Source organism: Garra rufa, chromosome 10 (assembly GCF_049309525.1).
Source record: "Garra rufa chromosome 10, GarRuf1.0, whole genome shotgun sequence".
NCBI lineage: Eukaryota > Metazoa > Chordata > Actinopteri > Cypriniformes > Cyprinidae > Garra > Garra rufa.
Genome location: NC_133370.1, coordinates 5949738 through 5967852, shown reverse-complemented (window position 1 = coordinate 5967852; position 18115 = coordinate 5949738). Strand labels below are relative to the sequence as shown.

General features: G+C 34.8%; 1 protein-coding gene across 1 annotated transcript in view; it reads right to left on the bottom strand.

Annotated features, from left to right (window-relative positions):
- LOC141343845 (potassium/sodium hyperpolarization-activated cyclic nucleotide-gated channel 2-like) overlaps positions 1–18115 on the bottom strand; it is an 86979-nt gene that overhangs the window by 30974 nt on the left and 37890 nt on the right. Inside the window, exon 4 of the mRNA XM_073848507.1 lies at positions 10179–10408. Coding sequence (XP_073704608.1) covers positions 10179–10408 — 230 coding nt within the window. The remainder of the gene's footprint in view (positions 1–10178; positions 10409–18115) is intronic.

The following is an 18115-nucleotide window of genomic DNA, read 5'->3' as shown; positions in this document are numbered from 1 at the left end:
AATGCCTATTCCTCTGAAAACGCTTTATGTAACTTCTGTAAAAACAGGTGCATTGTAATATTCTTTCCCAGACGCAGCACTAATTCCCACCCAAAGTGCTAAATAGAAATTATTTAACAAAACAACACCTGTACTTGAAATCTGGAAATGATGCTATGAGCAAAATCCCAGAGCATAAACGTTGCACATCTCATCAACCAATGAGGAGACAGTTTTCTCACATGCTATTTAGTAACAAATTCTGGACAGAACCAAGGAGAAAATGCAACATTGTAACAATTCAGGCTCAGATTTAAAACTAAACAGACAAACCACATGCGTCAGATTCAGGAAATCTTCTTAAAGCTGATCTAGATTTAAATTCATTTATTGTATACTAAGTATAGTTCAAGTGTATTACCATATTTACTGACATATCGCCTGAGACTTACTGATATAAAAATTTTAGTTATTTATGTGGAGTACTAATTGTGCACAATGCATGAGGATTGTGTCTTTAAATGCAATATATTTAAAGTGTACCTAAAATATACTTGCAATAGTTCCACTTTAACATTAAATATACTTCAGTATATCTTTAGTTGGACTTTTAGTGCTTTTAGTAAACAATTAGTTGTTCCAATTTAGCAGACTTTAAATATACCAGTTTAGTATATTAAAAGTACAAGGGTATTTTTTTATTAAGTACATAAAATGTAAATATATTCATAGTATACTTAGCATGAAACAAATGTTTTTAAATTAATTGTATTATATTTATTTTTCACTAGGGGTTACATTATAAAATGAAACAAAATGTCATGCTTAAAAAAAAGCTTTAAAGCTTTGCATTTACAAATCCTAATAATATATGTGTTGATTTTTCTTTTATGCCAAAAATCATTAGGATATTAAGTAAAAATCATGTTCCATGTAGATATTTAGTAAATTTCCTACCATAAATATATCGAACCGTAATTTTTGATTAGTAATATGCATTGCTAAGAATTTCATTTGGATTTTCTCAATATTTTCCACCCTCAAATTCCAGATTTTAAAATAGTTGTGTCTTGTCCTATAATAACAAACCATACACCAGTGGAAAGAACAGAAGAGTCTGGCAAAAAACATAAACTTATGACTGGTTTCGTGGTCCAGGGTCACATATCTGTCCATCTATTATCCTTTTTTTTTTTAAAGTAGAAAGCATTAAAGATGAAAAATGTTTATCTAAGGTAAAAAGCATTTTGTGAAATACTAAGTCAGAAAACACAAAAATAGTATATAAGCAGAACTTATTTCCCACAGGTCTGAAGACGCCTTAAGTGTCAAAACAACTTGTTCTCACTGGGATGTGCACATCTAAAGCCATTGCAACAGCATTGAAATCCATCTTATCAGACTGAAGCATCTTATTTTAAGAAAGCTATTGCCACATTTGTGTCTCCATCGCATCGGCACAGCAGAGCAGCATCTTTCTTCTACTTGTACTAATCTGTCCGGCTCTGTCAATCTCCTTTAGTATCCAGACCGCTTCCCAGCCTTCCAGATTTAGTACTCTGTCAACACACTTTTATAGCAGCGATAAAAATAAGCAATGCTTGCACACACACACACACACACACACAGACACAGACACGCACACAGACAGAGCAGAAACAGCAGCCGAACCGAATGTGAGGAAGCTCACAGCTATGACGCAAATCAAACAGCATCGTTCAATATAACATACGTGGAGGGACACAGAATCTTATAAATGTATGTGTCATCCTTCCTCTTCCGGCACGGCATGAAATTTCACAGGACTGTCTGTGTCCAAAACACACCCGGGGCAAAGACAGACAGAGAGATATAACAGACAATCAACGGCGGTCTCTCGAAAGATAACGAACCCGGGCCGTTCTTTCATCAACCGCTGATCAATTCTCATAAGACGCTGAAGTCTGAGCTCGAGGTGTCCTGAGGGACGACAGTCATTTATATACTTCATATAACAGTAGCGGTTTTTTTCATGTCTGCATACATTTTTCCTACTTGAAAGCAGAGTGTGATGACTCACATCGTCTGCGATTGTGTCTTTGTAATACATAAGCGATTCAGGTCAGGTACGGGTTTCAGGTGCGGAGCGGCACAGGCGGTTTCAGCATAATGAATGATCACCTTAAAGATACAGATCACCTTAAAAATGAAAATCACGCCTTTTTATTCACACTTGGAACACAAAAGGAGTTACTCAACATAATGTTTGCTTCATTTGATGTACTTTTCACTATTGTGGAACTGAAATGATTCAGCAGCATTGAACTAAATTGAGCTGAACAATGACACTATTATATGTGACCCTGGACCACAAAACCCGAGTATATTTGTAGCAATAGCCAAAAATACATTGTATGGGTCAAAATTATCGATTTTTCTTTCATGCCAAAAATCATTAGGATATTAAGTATTAGGGATGCACCGGAATGAAAAATCGTGGCCGGTTTGTCATGTTTTTCCCCCATGTATTTATGTTTTTTTCACCATTGCATGAATTAAATAGCCAATATGTGACCCTGGACCACAAAACCAGTCATAAGGTTAAATTTTACAAAACTGAGATATATACATCGTTTGAAATAAATAATAAATAAGCTTTCTATTGATGTATAGTTTGTTAGGATAGGACAATATTTGGCCGAGATACATCTATTTGAAAATCTGGAATATAAGGGTGCAAAAAAATCTAAATACTGAGAAAATCACCTTTAAAGTTGTCCAAATTAAGTTCTTAACAATACATATTACTAATCAAAAATTACATTTTGATAGGTTTACAGTGGGAATTTTACAAAAAAAATCTTAATGTAACATGATCTTTACTTAATTTCCTAATGATTTTTGACATAAAAGAAAAATCAATAATTTTGACCCATACAATGTATTTTTAGCTATTGCTACAAATATACCCCAGCGACTTAAGACTGGTTTTGTGGTCCAGGGTCACACATTTGCTTTTTACAGTTTTGTCTTGCTTTTCAAAGAAAAACATAAATTACAAAACAACAATTTAAAAATATTTATTTAACACAGAACATTTTTAACATTCTAGTAGACATTATAGCCTACCAACAAAGCACAATTTAACTTAAAATTAATAAGTTAGTAAAATAATATTCTTTGGTCATTTTTAAGGCACCCTTCTTGAATCAGACATGTGTTTTTCAATGTACAAATAAATGCAGCCTTGCTCAGCAAAGGAGAATGTTATAATAAATGTATTAATAGAGCTGTTGTAATGATTGTTATCATTATTTTTGTCTTACTTTTTTATTTTATTTTACAGAACAACAGTAAAATTATACTAACATTTATGAATGCTGACTTTTATTTTGGCGGAAACCCGCAAGAAGACCTCAGTACTACTTTTTGCTGACAGCAGCAGATTTATGAATGATTCTCATCACGCAGATTTTCCTCGTGCTTTGGACTTTGAACCCTGACTAAGGAGCTTGTGCAGTGCTGTCAGAATAAATACAATTTGTGCGTGTATTAGACAACATAATGTTCTGTAGTTTATTTACTAATGGTTTAAGACCATTTAGTGATTTTAGTCCTCATACAGTAACCAGCAACAACCAGCCCTTTCTCTTCTCATGGAAGACATGCGATGCGGTTTTAAATGCTTCTACACTGCCAACATGTTTGCTGCATTAGTGCGCTCCTATATTTGATCATGTCACGTCATTGTTCGGTATAATTTTTTGGCCTTTTTGCTTATTCGGCCAAACACTGAAAGAGCTTTTTTTGCTATTTTCGGCAGAATAATTTCGGTTGCCGAACATTCGATGCATCCCTATTAAGTATTATGTTTCATGAAGATATTTTGTAAATGTCCTACAGTAAATATATCAAACCGTAATTTTGATTAGTAATATGCATTGAGAAAAACTTCATTTGTGACGCGATTTCGGAAAACCCACCGGATGTCGCGCTGGGACATTTTCAGGAAATTTGAAATTTTTTTTTACATTTTTTGTCAAAATTAGGTTTTCATTAAATTATTATTATTCTATAAGATCTTGTCTATCATCTTTGATAATATATCTTGTCAAAATTCACTTGTTTAGTGCAGTAAAATATTTATTGCAGCAAGTAGAAATTACTGTCTTTCTCTTATGTTAAAGGGGTCCTATTATGCTCTTTTACAAAGTCTTTATTTTGTTTTGGGGATGCACTAGAACATCCTCTCATGCTTGGTGGTTCAAAAAAACGCATTATTTTTCACATAATTCACATTATTACAATAGCTTTCTCCCCAGGCTGGCACAAATGGCTTGATTAGTTCCGGGTTTGATGAAGGTCGGCCTTCCGAGAAACGAAATGTGTTGTGGTTGGTTAGCAATCCCACTGCATTGCGATTGGCGAACAGCTTAGACGGCGTTTCAGTCCTGCCACACCCCTTCCCAAAGCAGCAAGTCTTGTTTTAAATATGGCTTTTTTTTTAACAAAAACACATTAGATCACTAAAGGAGGCTTTTACTGACCCCTCCGGAGCCATGTGAGGCACTTTTTATTATGGATCGACTTGAGTGCCAGGATTATTTTTAATATAAGTCCGATTGCATTCATCTGAAAGCAGGACGTCATATACACCTAGGATGCATGGAGGGTAAGTAAATAATGCTACAGTAGTGTTGGTCCTATCGTCAGCCTGCGAGATCGCAGATACATGATATTATCATTATTGTGCTAATTAATTTAATTATTTACATGGCTGAAACCAGCTCCAGCATAAGGCTAGTGAAGCTATCTACACTGTATGATGAATAAATCTCTTACCACACGTCTACGGCGTGGCTCCGATGCGGCCACCGAAGATCGTCACTCTAGTCAATGCTTGTGTTTACATCAGCCGCGACTCCGCATATGTTTCGAACCTCTATACCGCACACATCAATGGCGCGGCTCCAGCACAGCGACCGGAGCAGTTCGCGGACACTTTAGTCAATGCTCGCCTTTATTTCGAGGCTCGTTGCAGCATTCCAGAAACGGCTGTCCATGCTACATCGCTAAAGTTAAGTGAATCCCCCACCTTGTCCCTCTTGAATTTCTGTAGGCGGGATTAAAGGCCATTGCACACTGAGTCAAAAAAAATAAAAAATAAACAAACGTTAAAAAATAAATACGACCTCACGTTTTGTCAATCGGGTTTACACAGTGCCTCCGAAACTTTCGTCCGTCATAAAAAAATCGAATCGGGGTTTTTTTTTTTCTGCGTTTTCGAATAGGAAAGGATGACGAATATGAAAAATCCGAAAAAAACGCATAGAAGAATTTCAGACTCAGTGTGCAATGACGTTTATTTGAATGATATTCTAATGGATGCGTTGTAACATCATAGCATCCGGAAAACAAACGCTGTAGTCCAAAGGAGCCGTTCGTTGTAGTTCTTGAAAAAGGATTTAAATATCCCCGTTTGGAGTGGACTAGGCTTGCCACGATAGACGGTGTTGACGGTGTTACCGGTTTTAAGACGCAACACCGGTGACATCACTTTTCCAACGTGACACCGTCCCCACATTTTTTTTTTTTTTTTTAAGTATTCGTTTTTTTAATTAAATATTTATTTGAATTAAATGGAAAATATAATTCTAAATAATTTACTTAAGACGAGAGCATGCACTATAATTAAAAACTGAACATAGCTACAATGCATCATATTTCATTTATCACGTGAGGAGAACGAGAGAAAACGAATTTACAGAAAGAGAATGGCGGACGATTTAGTGTCAAAACGCAATGCAAAAGCGCCTGTTTGGCAATATTTTGGGTGTAGTGGAGGGTATATGCAGGTATACGGCGTATACCCACTTCTTTATCAGGCAGCTTTGCGTACCCACTTCTAAATCCCCTCTGATGCGCATCATTCAGTAGTGTCCTGCATTAGCCAAAATCATGTAAATATTCGTTAAAAAAAAAACAAAAAGACGCAGTCAGGACCGTGGCACCGGCTTGCTTTGAAATATATTTGATGTGCCTGCGCCCGCTCCATCTCCCGTACCCCAGTAATTTAAATAAGTACATAATAACGAAAATAATACCTAACAAATAAAAAGAAGCCGTTTTTTACGATCAGAAATTTCTTCAACCAGTGAACCCCTGTAAACGTATCAGTCCAAGGATCCATTAAACAAATGCGTTCAAAACGTCTCTTATAGAAAACCCGACAGATTTCATCAGATATTGCCGAGAGTCACGTCTAGGGGGGTTGGTGGAATTTATAAATTAAGCGTATACCCACTTCTCCGGGCACCACTACACCAAATGCAAAAAGGGAACTTGAAAACATTAATGAGGCAATCTGCAAACTTTGTCGTCCATTCAAACAATTGACGCCGAATTGCCAATTCCCGCAAAACTGAAAGTGAAAGTATAATACGCACGCATTTATTATGGTGCGTTCACATTGCCTCAAACGTCAGCGTCAGTTGCGGCAAGATTACATGTATTTAAAAGCAGAAAAAAGAGAAACGGAAACCCCCACCCCCCACGGTGATACCGGTATTACCGGTGTTGTCACACATCGATTAACCGGTGGGGAAATTTCCTCATCGTCACAACCCTAGAGTGGACTTTTAGATTTGTAACTTTGTAGATGTTTTTTATGCCCAAACATACACACCACACACTGGCTGACATTCAAAAAGTGAAAAAGCACAATAGGACTCTTTAAGATACTTGTCCTGGAAAACAAGACAAAAATACTAAGGAAGAACATCATTTTTGCAGTGTGAACTGTCACTTTAAAACCGAAGTGGTGCTTCAAGAGGAGAGAATTCTCCCTACGGAGTGCAGCTCACAGCGCAGAGAAGCAGGTCACTTGTCCCTGACCCCTACAGGTCTATTCCCAACCCCCCTATTTCTCTCTGTCTGTCTTTTATTCTATTCCCTCCCACCCTCCCTCGCTCCCATCAGTTCATTACAGCACTTTCAAGGACATCACAGTGTGCCACACACACTCACACACACACCTACGTCAACTTCACGAGGACACTGGCAGGACACTAATCTGCTGCCTCATCAATTTTAGCTCGTCCCGAGAGACACAGTAATATTGCGTGCGCATACACGCGCGTAAATCGCAAGTCCTCCACTTGATGATATACACTCGCCTCAAATTACTGGCTGAACTATTCAAGAGGCAATGCCTCTCGTTCAAAGCGACCAATCAGAGCGCTCCGTTGCCTCCACCAATCTTTCTGCATGGTAACAGAGCTGATAAACGATTGGACCGAGCCGGAACGCTGAAGCCGCGCCAAGTCTAATCTACTGTTACAAACATGACGCACAGAAATATGACAGCCACAACCAAGTCAGCAGTGCGGTAGGTAGTACATTAGCTGACGCTGTAGCTGCGGTCTCATCGGCTAATAGAGCCTGCAGTGAAAACAAACACACATTCAGAAGAGCAAACGCGTATCTGTCGCATTAGCAGTCATTATCCAATCAACACAACAGCATCTGAAGAGTTGCTGAATCAACGCTATGGCGACAAACAAACCGTAACAGCTGCACAAACATTAGATGCGCAGGCAGACGGAACAATTGCCACTTTAATGAGTTTTAATGGATGCAGGAGCAGCTTTATGAGGTGAAGCAGTGGTTTGCTCGATAATGAGAGTTCAAGACTGAGTTCAAGACTAATAAACTCCAATAAACTAGTAGATTGTACCAAGAATCAGAAAATGTTGTTAGTGTTACTTAAAACTGTTATAAATGATTTATAATTGAAATCAGAGTTATTATAGTTTGATTAAGGCACATTTTTACTTGAAAGTGTGAGTAATTTCGTTGTGTTTTTGTCATTTTCAGTAGTTTTTATAATTTATTTTACTTTTAGTTATTTAATTGCTTCAAGTTAAAGTAATTTAAAATTAGAAAGGTTGCTTTGGGGGGAAAAAAAGGATTTATATTATATTTTACTTACTTAATGTTTTCCAATTAATGATTTTATTTCAAATAAGAAAAATGTGTTTTTTTAGTTTCTGTTTTATTAAAGTATAATAACCTAAACAAAATTAAATAAAGCTAAATAGAAAATTTAGGTAAATAAAAAATAACAAATAAACGCAATCAAATTGAATAGCAACACAATAGCAATTGTGTGAAACAAAAGGATAGGTGAAACAAAAATTGCAAGGTGAAACAAAAGGATTTTATATTTTATTTTAATTAATTGCAATTAACGTTTTCCAATTAATGATTTTATTTCAAATTAGATTTTTTTGGTTTCAATTTCAGTTAGGCATAATAACCCTAATTAAGGGAAAATTGCAAAATTAGATGAGAAACTTAAAAAAACTTGAAGAAGTTTTGTCTTGGCAACTAACATTTTAAGTTTAAGTAGTAAAATTATTAAAACCTAAACAAAAATAAATAAAGCTAAATAGAAAATGAAAAAAATGAACAAATAAAAGCAATTAAATGCAAATGAATACAATAGCAATGCCCAATAAAAAATGGCAAAAGTTATTTAGCTTTAACATTACAGAATTCTGTTTGTGCTATATAATTAAAAAAAGAAAACATATGGATATTAATGCACTATTACTTGTGCGTTAATTTAATCTTGTGTACATATTGTTTTGGTTTTAGTTAACTATAATAACCCTTGCAGGAATGTTATTGACATACTCAAGATTAAGTGCATTAAAATCCGTATATAAGTCAACGGTGACTAGATACTGCACAATTCCTGGTGCATTTATGAAAACTTTAGTCCAGCATTACCCACAACCCCTTGTGATATGGAACCAAATGCATTTTTGATAGTTTACTGATGACTTTGGCAAAGCAAGGATTGCGAGGCCCAAGCTAACGCAGCACTTTTTTACTGTATGAGACTAAAAGTGTAATAATAATGAATTTAGACAGAGGCTGACGCTTATATGCAAACACAAACAGTATGTGACAAAGAAGTCTGTGGCATCAACATGCAATTTTATGACATTAGTCATAAATTCTGCCACACTGTCTCACATACTCAAAGGCATGCAGATTTCCATTAAAAGCAAAGTGCACAAAACACAAGGCAGAAGTATGCAAATCACAATGCTGTCTACATTAGGATGAGCTAAAGATGCAAAATATGTAATTCCACTGATTTTAACAGCTGCACTTGTACACCTGTTAACTGTGGAAGCTTGTTTGCAAGGCAGAATAAAATAAAATAATTGCACCTTTTTATCTCACAATCCTGACACTTGCAAGTTTACATCAAGGAATTCTGACTTTCTCTGAATTGTGAATTTATATCTTGCAACTGACAGTTGAGTTCTAATCTTATACTTGCAAGTTTATATCTTGTAATTCTAAAGTTTTCTTAAAATTGTGGCAAATTTGAATTTAAAAAAAAGAAAGTGTCTTGCAAAAGTGAGTACACCCCTCACATTTCAGCAACCATTTTAGTACCTTCTCTAGGGACAATACTATAGAAATGAAACTTGGATATATTTTATAGTAGTCAATGTGCAGCTTGTATAGCAGTATAGATTTACTGTCCTCAAAATAACTCAGCATACAGCCATTAAAGTCAAAATAGCTGGCAACAAAAGTGAGTACATCCTATGTGATAACAGCAGTATGTTGTTTAGCCATGCAAAGCCATATGTCCTATTCATCATGTTAATGTTTTTGTCTGCTTGACTGGAGCAAACAAAATTGTGTATCTTGTATTAGAACAGTTAAAAGTAGGTGCTTTAAGTACAATCATACTGACCACTAGATGTTCAACATGGCATCTCATGGCAAATAACTCTCTGAGGATTTGAGAATTAGGATGGTTGCTCTAAAAAATGTTTGAATTGTGAGATGTAAAATCAATTTTGCAATAGAGTATATAAACTCAAAATACTAAGAAAAAAAGTCAAAGTTATGAAAAAAAAAATTCAAGAGAAAGTCGTGCAGTTATCTTTTAAAAAATATTATCCTGTTGCAGAAATGGGTTTCCACAGTTATGTAAAAAATAGCTGCCCAAGATTTTTTCCAAGATGAATGAAATTGAATGAAATTTGATGCAACCCAATGATTCTTTAAGTGAGTGAATTCTGATTCAGATCTAATTCAAACAGACTCAACAGAACAATTCATTTGGGAATTAAACCTCCATAAAGCAGCATACATCTGCGACAATTTGCTTAATTACTACACAAATGCACAATTGCTTTACCTTCTCCTGGTACTGGCGTCGTGAGGAGTCCAGCGACTGGATGAGAGCCGTGGCGTGTCCGATAAAGACGGCATAGCAAGTGGCACCGACGATCATGCTGAGCATCGTCAGCCAGATATCAGAGAGACTCTCTGGAGCTTGACGACCGTAACCTATGCACAACATGTGACTCATGGCTTTAAACACGGCAAATGAGTACAGCTCACTCCATGTGTCATTCTGCAGAGAGAAAAAGACAAACACAGAACATAAATAGCACGCAATTGCCGTTCCCAACAACTACTGCGAATCTTATAGCACCAGTAAAAAGCAGCAGTCTATATGACTTTTGTACTATAATTGTTTCATATACTTATATATAATGGAAAAAGCATCAAGAATTTGCTAATCATCGCATTTTGAAGTCATTTAAGTAGAAATGTCATGAAATGGCACGGCTTCAAACTTAGATCAAACTAAATTACTACTTACAATGTTTTACTGTAATTTTTTACATTTGACAGATTTGTGCCTACTTTGATTCCTATTCAACACATTTAATCAATGCAAACTAACAGATGAAATCGTTCATAAACTGAAAATAATCTTGAATCAGTGCAAAAACTGCTTTGCATTTGAACCTGTCAGGGAAAAAATAAAAGTAAAACATTGCAAACATGTAACAAATCTTTCAAACAGTCAAATGCTACAATGCTGTCATGACCAAACTATGTTGCATGTTTAATTAAGCAAGTGACATTTGTTATGTGGAAAATCAATATAGTCATTTTGAATAAAATTTTGTATGCAAATGTCATAACAGAGTCAGAGTCTGTTCACATAATCAAGAAAGATATTTCATGATAAAATTCAAAGTAGGAAATGATATAGCATATTAGTGTGTTATCAAAAAAATCTACATGGTTACTTAATATAAACTAGTAAAAAATAATTTTAAATAAATTAAATTAAGCAATTTTTAATTAGAAAGTGTTTTCCAATTTTTGGTCTAATCTTAAGTAAAAAATATTACATTCCCTAGTTGAAAAAATATACTAAAATATCTCGCAATTGACAGTTATAAACTTATACTTGCAAGTTTATATTTCATAATTCAGATTTTTTTTCTCGAAACTGTGAGATTCAAAGTAAGTAAACCTAAAACTGCAAAATATAAACTCCCAATTCTAAAAAATAGTCTGAATTGTAAGATACAAACTCAAAATTGTAAGTAATAAAGTCATAAATATGACATTAAAAATATAAATTGCGAGTTCACAACTTGCAGGTTTATATTTCACAATTTCAAATTACACACTGTATGTTTATATCACAATTCTGAGGGGGAAAAAAAGCTAGTTTGAACAAAATTGCAAGTTTACAACTTGTAACAATTTAGACTTTTTTTCTCAGAATTTTAGGTTTATATCTCACAATTGCGTGTTTTTAATCGCAATTCTGAGAAAAAAAAAGCTTGAATTGTCATGTAAAAAATAAACAAAGATGAATTTAAATACATTTATTTTGTATACTAGTATACTACAAATACATTTACTTATTTATGCGCTTAATAAAACTACCTTGCAATTGGATTTACTTTAAAACAATATTAACCCATAACTTCCTAGTACGTTTCACAAATAAATAATTTTGTATCCTAAATTTTAATATACTAAATGCACTAAAAGATATACTGAAGTATATTTGATTGATACAGAGATCTTACAATCCTCATTAATAGTGATATTAAAAACATTTTAGGTATAAATGCAATAAATAACATGCAGTAAAAAAAATACTGGGTAGACAAAAGAATTCCTAGTAAGCTTCACAAATAAAGAAAAAACAAAGAAACAACATTGAATTAAACATGACATTTTGAAGTAGAAAGACTGAAATAGCTTTTTCTTCTACAACCTTCTCCAATAATCTTTGATTTATGTGCAGCCTCAGTTTTTTTTTTTTTTTTTTTTTTTTTTTTTTTGCGCAATGTACACCCCACAGTCTTTCATTACTATGGTGTATGAGTTTCATATTCTGTATGCAATTCGTATTATAACCGAAATGTCTACTGAGCCGCTTTCTGAACTCTAATAAATAAAGCATTTAGCTGCAGAATGGCCGGCGTCTCGGGATGACAGAGATCAGTGTGTGGTGAGGGTCTGCCAGCAATCTCAAACAAGAAGCCATTAAATGTGCCCTTTTTAAAAATGCGTCTGCTGCCTGACTTGCGCTGACATCCGGCTAATTCCCAAGGCAAGATTAATTACGCTTGCTGTCCTCTGCCCAAATGCTCAAACTCCTGAACTGAGGAGAAAAAAAAACTGGATATTTTGCATCCCATCATGACTCCATTAAAGGAGTAGTTCACCCAAAAATGAATATTTGCTTAAAATTTCTCAGGCCATTCAAGATGTAGATGAGATTGTTTCTTAATCTCAACAGATTTGGAGAAATGTAGCATTGCATCACTTGCTCCCCAAAGGATCCTTGACAGTGAATGGGTGCCGTCAGAATGAGAGTCCAAACAGCTGATAAAAAACATCACAATAATCCTCAAGTAATCCACACAACTCCAATCCATCAGTTACTGTCTTGCGAAGCCAAAAGCTGCATTTTTGCAAGAAACAAATCCATCATTAAAACGTTTTTAACTTCAAAACTGTCCTCTTTCCAAAATAATGATTTCTCCAGTAAAAAAGTTGTCTCGTCTGAATCAGGAGAGAAATATGCACAGATCAAGCTCTGTTTAAACAGCTCTAAACAAACATGTGTGCGGTTTATGATGTAAGAGACAACAGGAGATATCCTTTTTCACTGGATAAAGCATTATTATGGATTATAGACTCATATTTTAGCCAGAAGCAAAGGTTTGAAGTTAAAGATGTCTTAATGATGGAATTGTTTCTAATAAACACAAAGCTTTTCTTTTCAAAAGATGTTAATTGTTGGTCTGGAGTGGGGTGGATTATTTATGGATTATTGTGATATTTTTATCAGCTGTTTGGACTCTCCTTCTGACGGCACCCATTCACTGCAGAGGATCCATGGTGAGCAAGTGATGGAATGACAAATTTCCTCAAATGTTCCGAGGAAGAAACAAACTCATCTACATCTTGGATGGTCTGAGGGTGAGTAAATTTACAGCAAATTTTCATTTTGGGGTGCACGGTATGCATATTTTACAGTATGCAAGGCTGGTTTACATAATTATGTGCCTGATAACCAACATGCAAAACTGATATTTATTTGACTTCACTTCGGTTTTTCCTTCTTTCAGTAATCTTAAAAAAAAAAGTGTTTAATACCGATTTTTTACAACCGATATAAATTATTTACATAATTATGTGCCGATAACCAATATGCAGAACCAATATTTATTTGACTTCACTTTGGTTTTTCCTCTTTTCAGTCATCTTAAAAAAAAAGTGTTCAATACTGATTTTTTATAACCGATATAAATTATCTACATAATTATGTGCCCGATAACCGATATGCAGAAACGATATCTATTTGACTTCACTTCGGTTTTTCCTTCTTTCAGTAATCTTAAAAAAAAAAAGTGTTTAATACCGATTTTTTATAACCGATATAAATTATTTACATAATTATGTGCCGATAACCAAAATGCAGAACCAATATTTATTTGATTTCACTTTGGTTTTTCCTCTTTTCAGTCATCTTAAAAAAAAGTGTTCAATACTGACTTTTTATAACCGATATAAATTATTTACATAATTATGTGCCCAATAACTAATGTGCAGAACCGATATTTATTTGACTTCACTTCGGTTTTTCCTCCTTTCAGTCATCTTAATAATATTAATATTACAAAACCGAATACTGATAATGGTAAAATGCTTAAATACTGGTAAATTGATATATCGGTCAATCTCTACATTTGACTTAGTCTCGCGTAGCCAGACCTTCAGACTGACGGCTGAAGGTCTGGTATTCATGGCAGCTTTCATTGGCCAAGGCCCGCCCATAAGGCCGTTTGACCGACATGTAAAACAACCAATCACAGTTCGTTTCGTTCAGCGTCACGTTTCGGGGCGTAGAAATGCCCCCACAACAACAGACGGGCATGCAACAAGTCAGTCACTGAAATAACCAGCATTGAAAGTTAACGAAGAAGAGGGAGAACAAGCAGTAAGTCAGTAATTTGTACGCGAACGTCGCAAATGTGTATAACAACAATGGCGTCTGCATAAGCACCTTTTAGCAAAACGCGAGTAAATCAGTCTGCGGTTTGTTTCCCGGCGGACCGAAAATAAACGCGACACACGCGTGTTCCGGAAATCCGATCAAATTCAACTAATCAGATGACGACTTCGACATTCCTGAAGTGTTTCCAGTTAAGTGTACCATATGCATCAGACGTTTAGCCAACGTTCCGTGGGCGTGACGTCTGAGGCTGAGACTACATTTGACTTGACTTTTTATCTGATCTGGCTGCCAATGTTAGGATGTTTTACTTAGAACTAGATTGAAAACACAAATATTTGTTTCAAAATCCTAAAACTTTCTTTTGATTTCCAACTGTAAATGAAAAACGATCCAGATTTTCAATGTGGCCTCTGGACTTTTCGACCCCACAGTATGCAGTATGGAGTAAGTAGTATGTTAGTATTCTGTTCCAAACATAGCCTAAGTATTTTTCTCCCCCAAGACTTTTACGGTGGCATGCAAAGTTAAAGGGAAGAAGAAAAGGACTGAGAAATGAAAAAATGGGAAATGAGGAAAGTGTTGAAGTCAGAGGGAGCAGGTCACTGTAGGAACACTGGAGTGAACAGGTCTGAATTATACATGAGTCGAGAGCACTTTGCCTTGAAAACAGAAGAAGTAGAGAGTCCATGCTGGAGATTTGGACACACACACACACACACACACATACACACACACATTGTGTTTGCAGATATAGTGAATAGAGTGGATAGAAGAGGTAGAGGACACATTCTACAGCCGTCTAGAAATTCTATGGTACATACTCATAAACCTGCATTCACTATCCTGGGATTGCAACACTAGCATTCCGTTTATTATCCATTTATCATTTAGGAAACCAATAGTGTAATTTTGCATTCTTAACGCAATCTTAATGCTTTTTTGTGCAAATGTCTTATCATCATTTGGCAAACACAAAATACATTGCTATATAAGATTACTCATACTGTGATATGAGATTTTGGTCATCCAATCACTCTACAGCAAAATAGTACATTTATATACATTTGCATTCATGCATTTGGCAGATTATTTTATCAGGTATTTTATAGTTGGATAGTATTTCATTCTAAACATACTAATATCTTTTGCAAGGACTTCCTATCTAAAACTAGACTAAGCCGAATCCTGAAATACACCTTCTGGAAAATCAACTAAAATAACAGAATAAAATTAAATAATATTGAAATTAAATTAAATTGCTTGAAAAAAATACAGTAATTAAATAAGTATAAATAAATACATACAAGAAAATTTAATAATATAAAAATAAATAATATAATAAAATTCCATAATAAAAATTATAATAAAATAACATAAAAAAGAAGTAATATAAGTAAAGTTAATTATAATAATATAAAATGAAAATTAAATAATTAAATAATACAAGAAAATTAAATAATATAAAAATAAATATTATAATAAAATTCCATAATAAAAATTATAATAAAATAACATAAAAAAGAAATAATATAATTAAAGTTAATTATAATAATATAAAATTAAATAATTAAAGAAATGAATGAATAAATGTATGAATGAATGAATAAATGAACGAATATGGAAATGAACTATGCAAGTTAATTGAAATAAATTAAATTAATTAACTAAGGTGAAAAAAATTAATGAATTAAAAAAATAACCTAAAATGAAAGCAATTCTGAAGTAAACAATGCAACAATGAAATCTAATAATATAGAATAAAAAAAAAAACAGAAATTCAGAAATTAGGTATAGCCACAAAGACATTCAAAAGTTTATACACCAAACATAAGAGGGATCATACAAAAAAGGCAATTACATATAGTCCACAAGAAAAACACAATTTTTTTTTTTTTTTTTTTTTTTTTTTTTTTAAGAAAATAATAGTTACAGAAGGTTGAAACACTCACTGATGCTTCAGAAGGAAAAATTATGCATTAAGGGGGGGGGGGGGGTGAAAACTTTTTTCAATTTGAAGATCAGGCTAAATTTAACTTACTTTGTCTTCTGGGTAACATGCAAGTATCTTCTGTAGCTTCTGAAAAGGCAGTACTAAATGAAAAAAAAAAACATGAAAAATGTACACAACCACATTCTGTTCAAATGTTTTCACCCCCAGCTCTTAATGCAAAGTTTTTCCTTCTAAAGCATCAGTGAGTGTTTGAACCTTCTGTAATAGTTACAAATGAGTCCCTCAGTTCTCCTTAGTGTGAAAAGATGGATCTCAAAACCATACAGTCATTGTTGAAAAGGGTTCAAATACACAAAAACGCTGGAAAACCAAAGAATCAGTGGGACCTGAAGGTCTTTTCTGAAGAACAGCAAGCTGTTTAATTGTTCAGGACAAACAAGGGACTCATGAACAACTGTCACTAAACAAAAAAAACACTGTGGATCATTCAGGTAACAACACATTTTTAAGAATCAAGCGTATCTAAACTTTTGAACAAGGTCTTTTTTTTAATAAATTCAACTATTATCTATAAAATTCAACTATAAATTAACATGCATTTTGTATGATTACTCTTATTTTAGTAAAAAAAATTAAAATTTTGCAGATTCTGAAAGGTGTATGTAAACTTTTGACCTCAATTGTATAAGCATTTAAATGTGGAATCCTTCTATGGGCTTATTGCAAAACATTTCAATATACTGAAGTATGAAAGTGAGAAAAAGTATGTAACAAAAGGGAAGAGAAAATAGGAGCGAATGAGCCTCAGGGGAACTGAGACACTTTCTTGATCACTCTCTCATTCATGCCCTGGTCCGCAGTGATAGGGCAAGAGGCATTATGGGAAGACATTCATTAACCGTGCAGACACGCGTGCCCTGCGGCCGATAAGCTCAGACTCTGGGATTCTGCCTGTAATAGTGCAGTCGGGCTGCCAGCCTGTTCTGACTCTATTTACAATAGCTTATCTAAACATACAGCAGTCCTCGCATCCTCTGCTGCGACGACACGCGCTGCTGCTCAGGCCCGAGACACCAGATGCCGTGTAATATATGTTTTTAATCTCGACCAAGACAACTCGACATCTCTTCAGCGATCCATTCATCTCCACGTCTGACCGAGTCACTGCGGTTTTTCATCTTAAAAATGAATGCGGCAGTCAGGCAGAAAAGCTTCCCGGGGTAATGATACTATACGTGCGGCTGCTCTCCAGGAGGAAGACATTCAGATGCCGAGTAAATTACAGAGGAAAGCGGGATTATGTTTCTGATTGGTTCTGTATGTCACAAAGAGGTTATTTGTACCCTCTTGACCTTTGACCTTTTGACAGATGCAGCAGTACTGTAAGGAATGGCGTATTTTTGTAGGCCAAAATTTGGTTCCAATTGTTTATTTTAATGGATTTTTGCTTACTTTCCTGAAACAAACACAGTCTGATTACAGAGTCAAAAAAGAGATGGTAAAAATCATCGTTGAAGTCATTTTTGATGCATTTGTCACATTCAAAATATATAGTTATATAAGATTACTCATACCTTGATATGAGATTTTGGCCACCCTACAGCAAAAATAGTCAGTTAATACACAGAACAATTAATACACAGAGGCGTAAATTACTGACAAGCTACACCAAATCGCGCTCATAATCGAATGCGATTTTGAGCACGATTTGGCGTAGCTTGTCAGTGATTTACGGCTACGTGTATTAATTGCCGCTCCAGCTGAACGCACATGATGGAGATTTACTACTAACCAAACTACCGGCTTCATTGACTAAACGCGCCTTG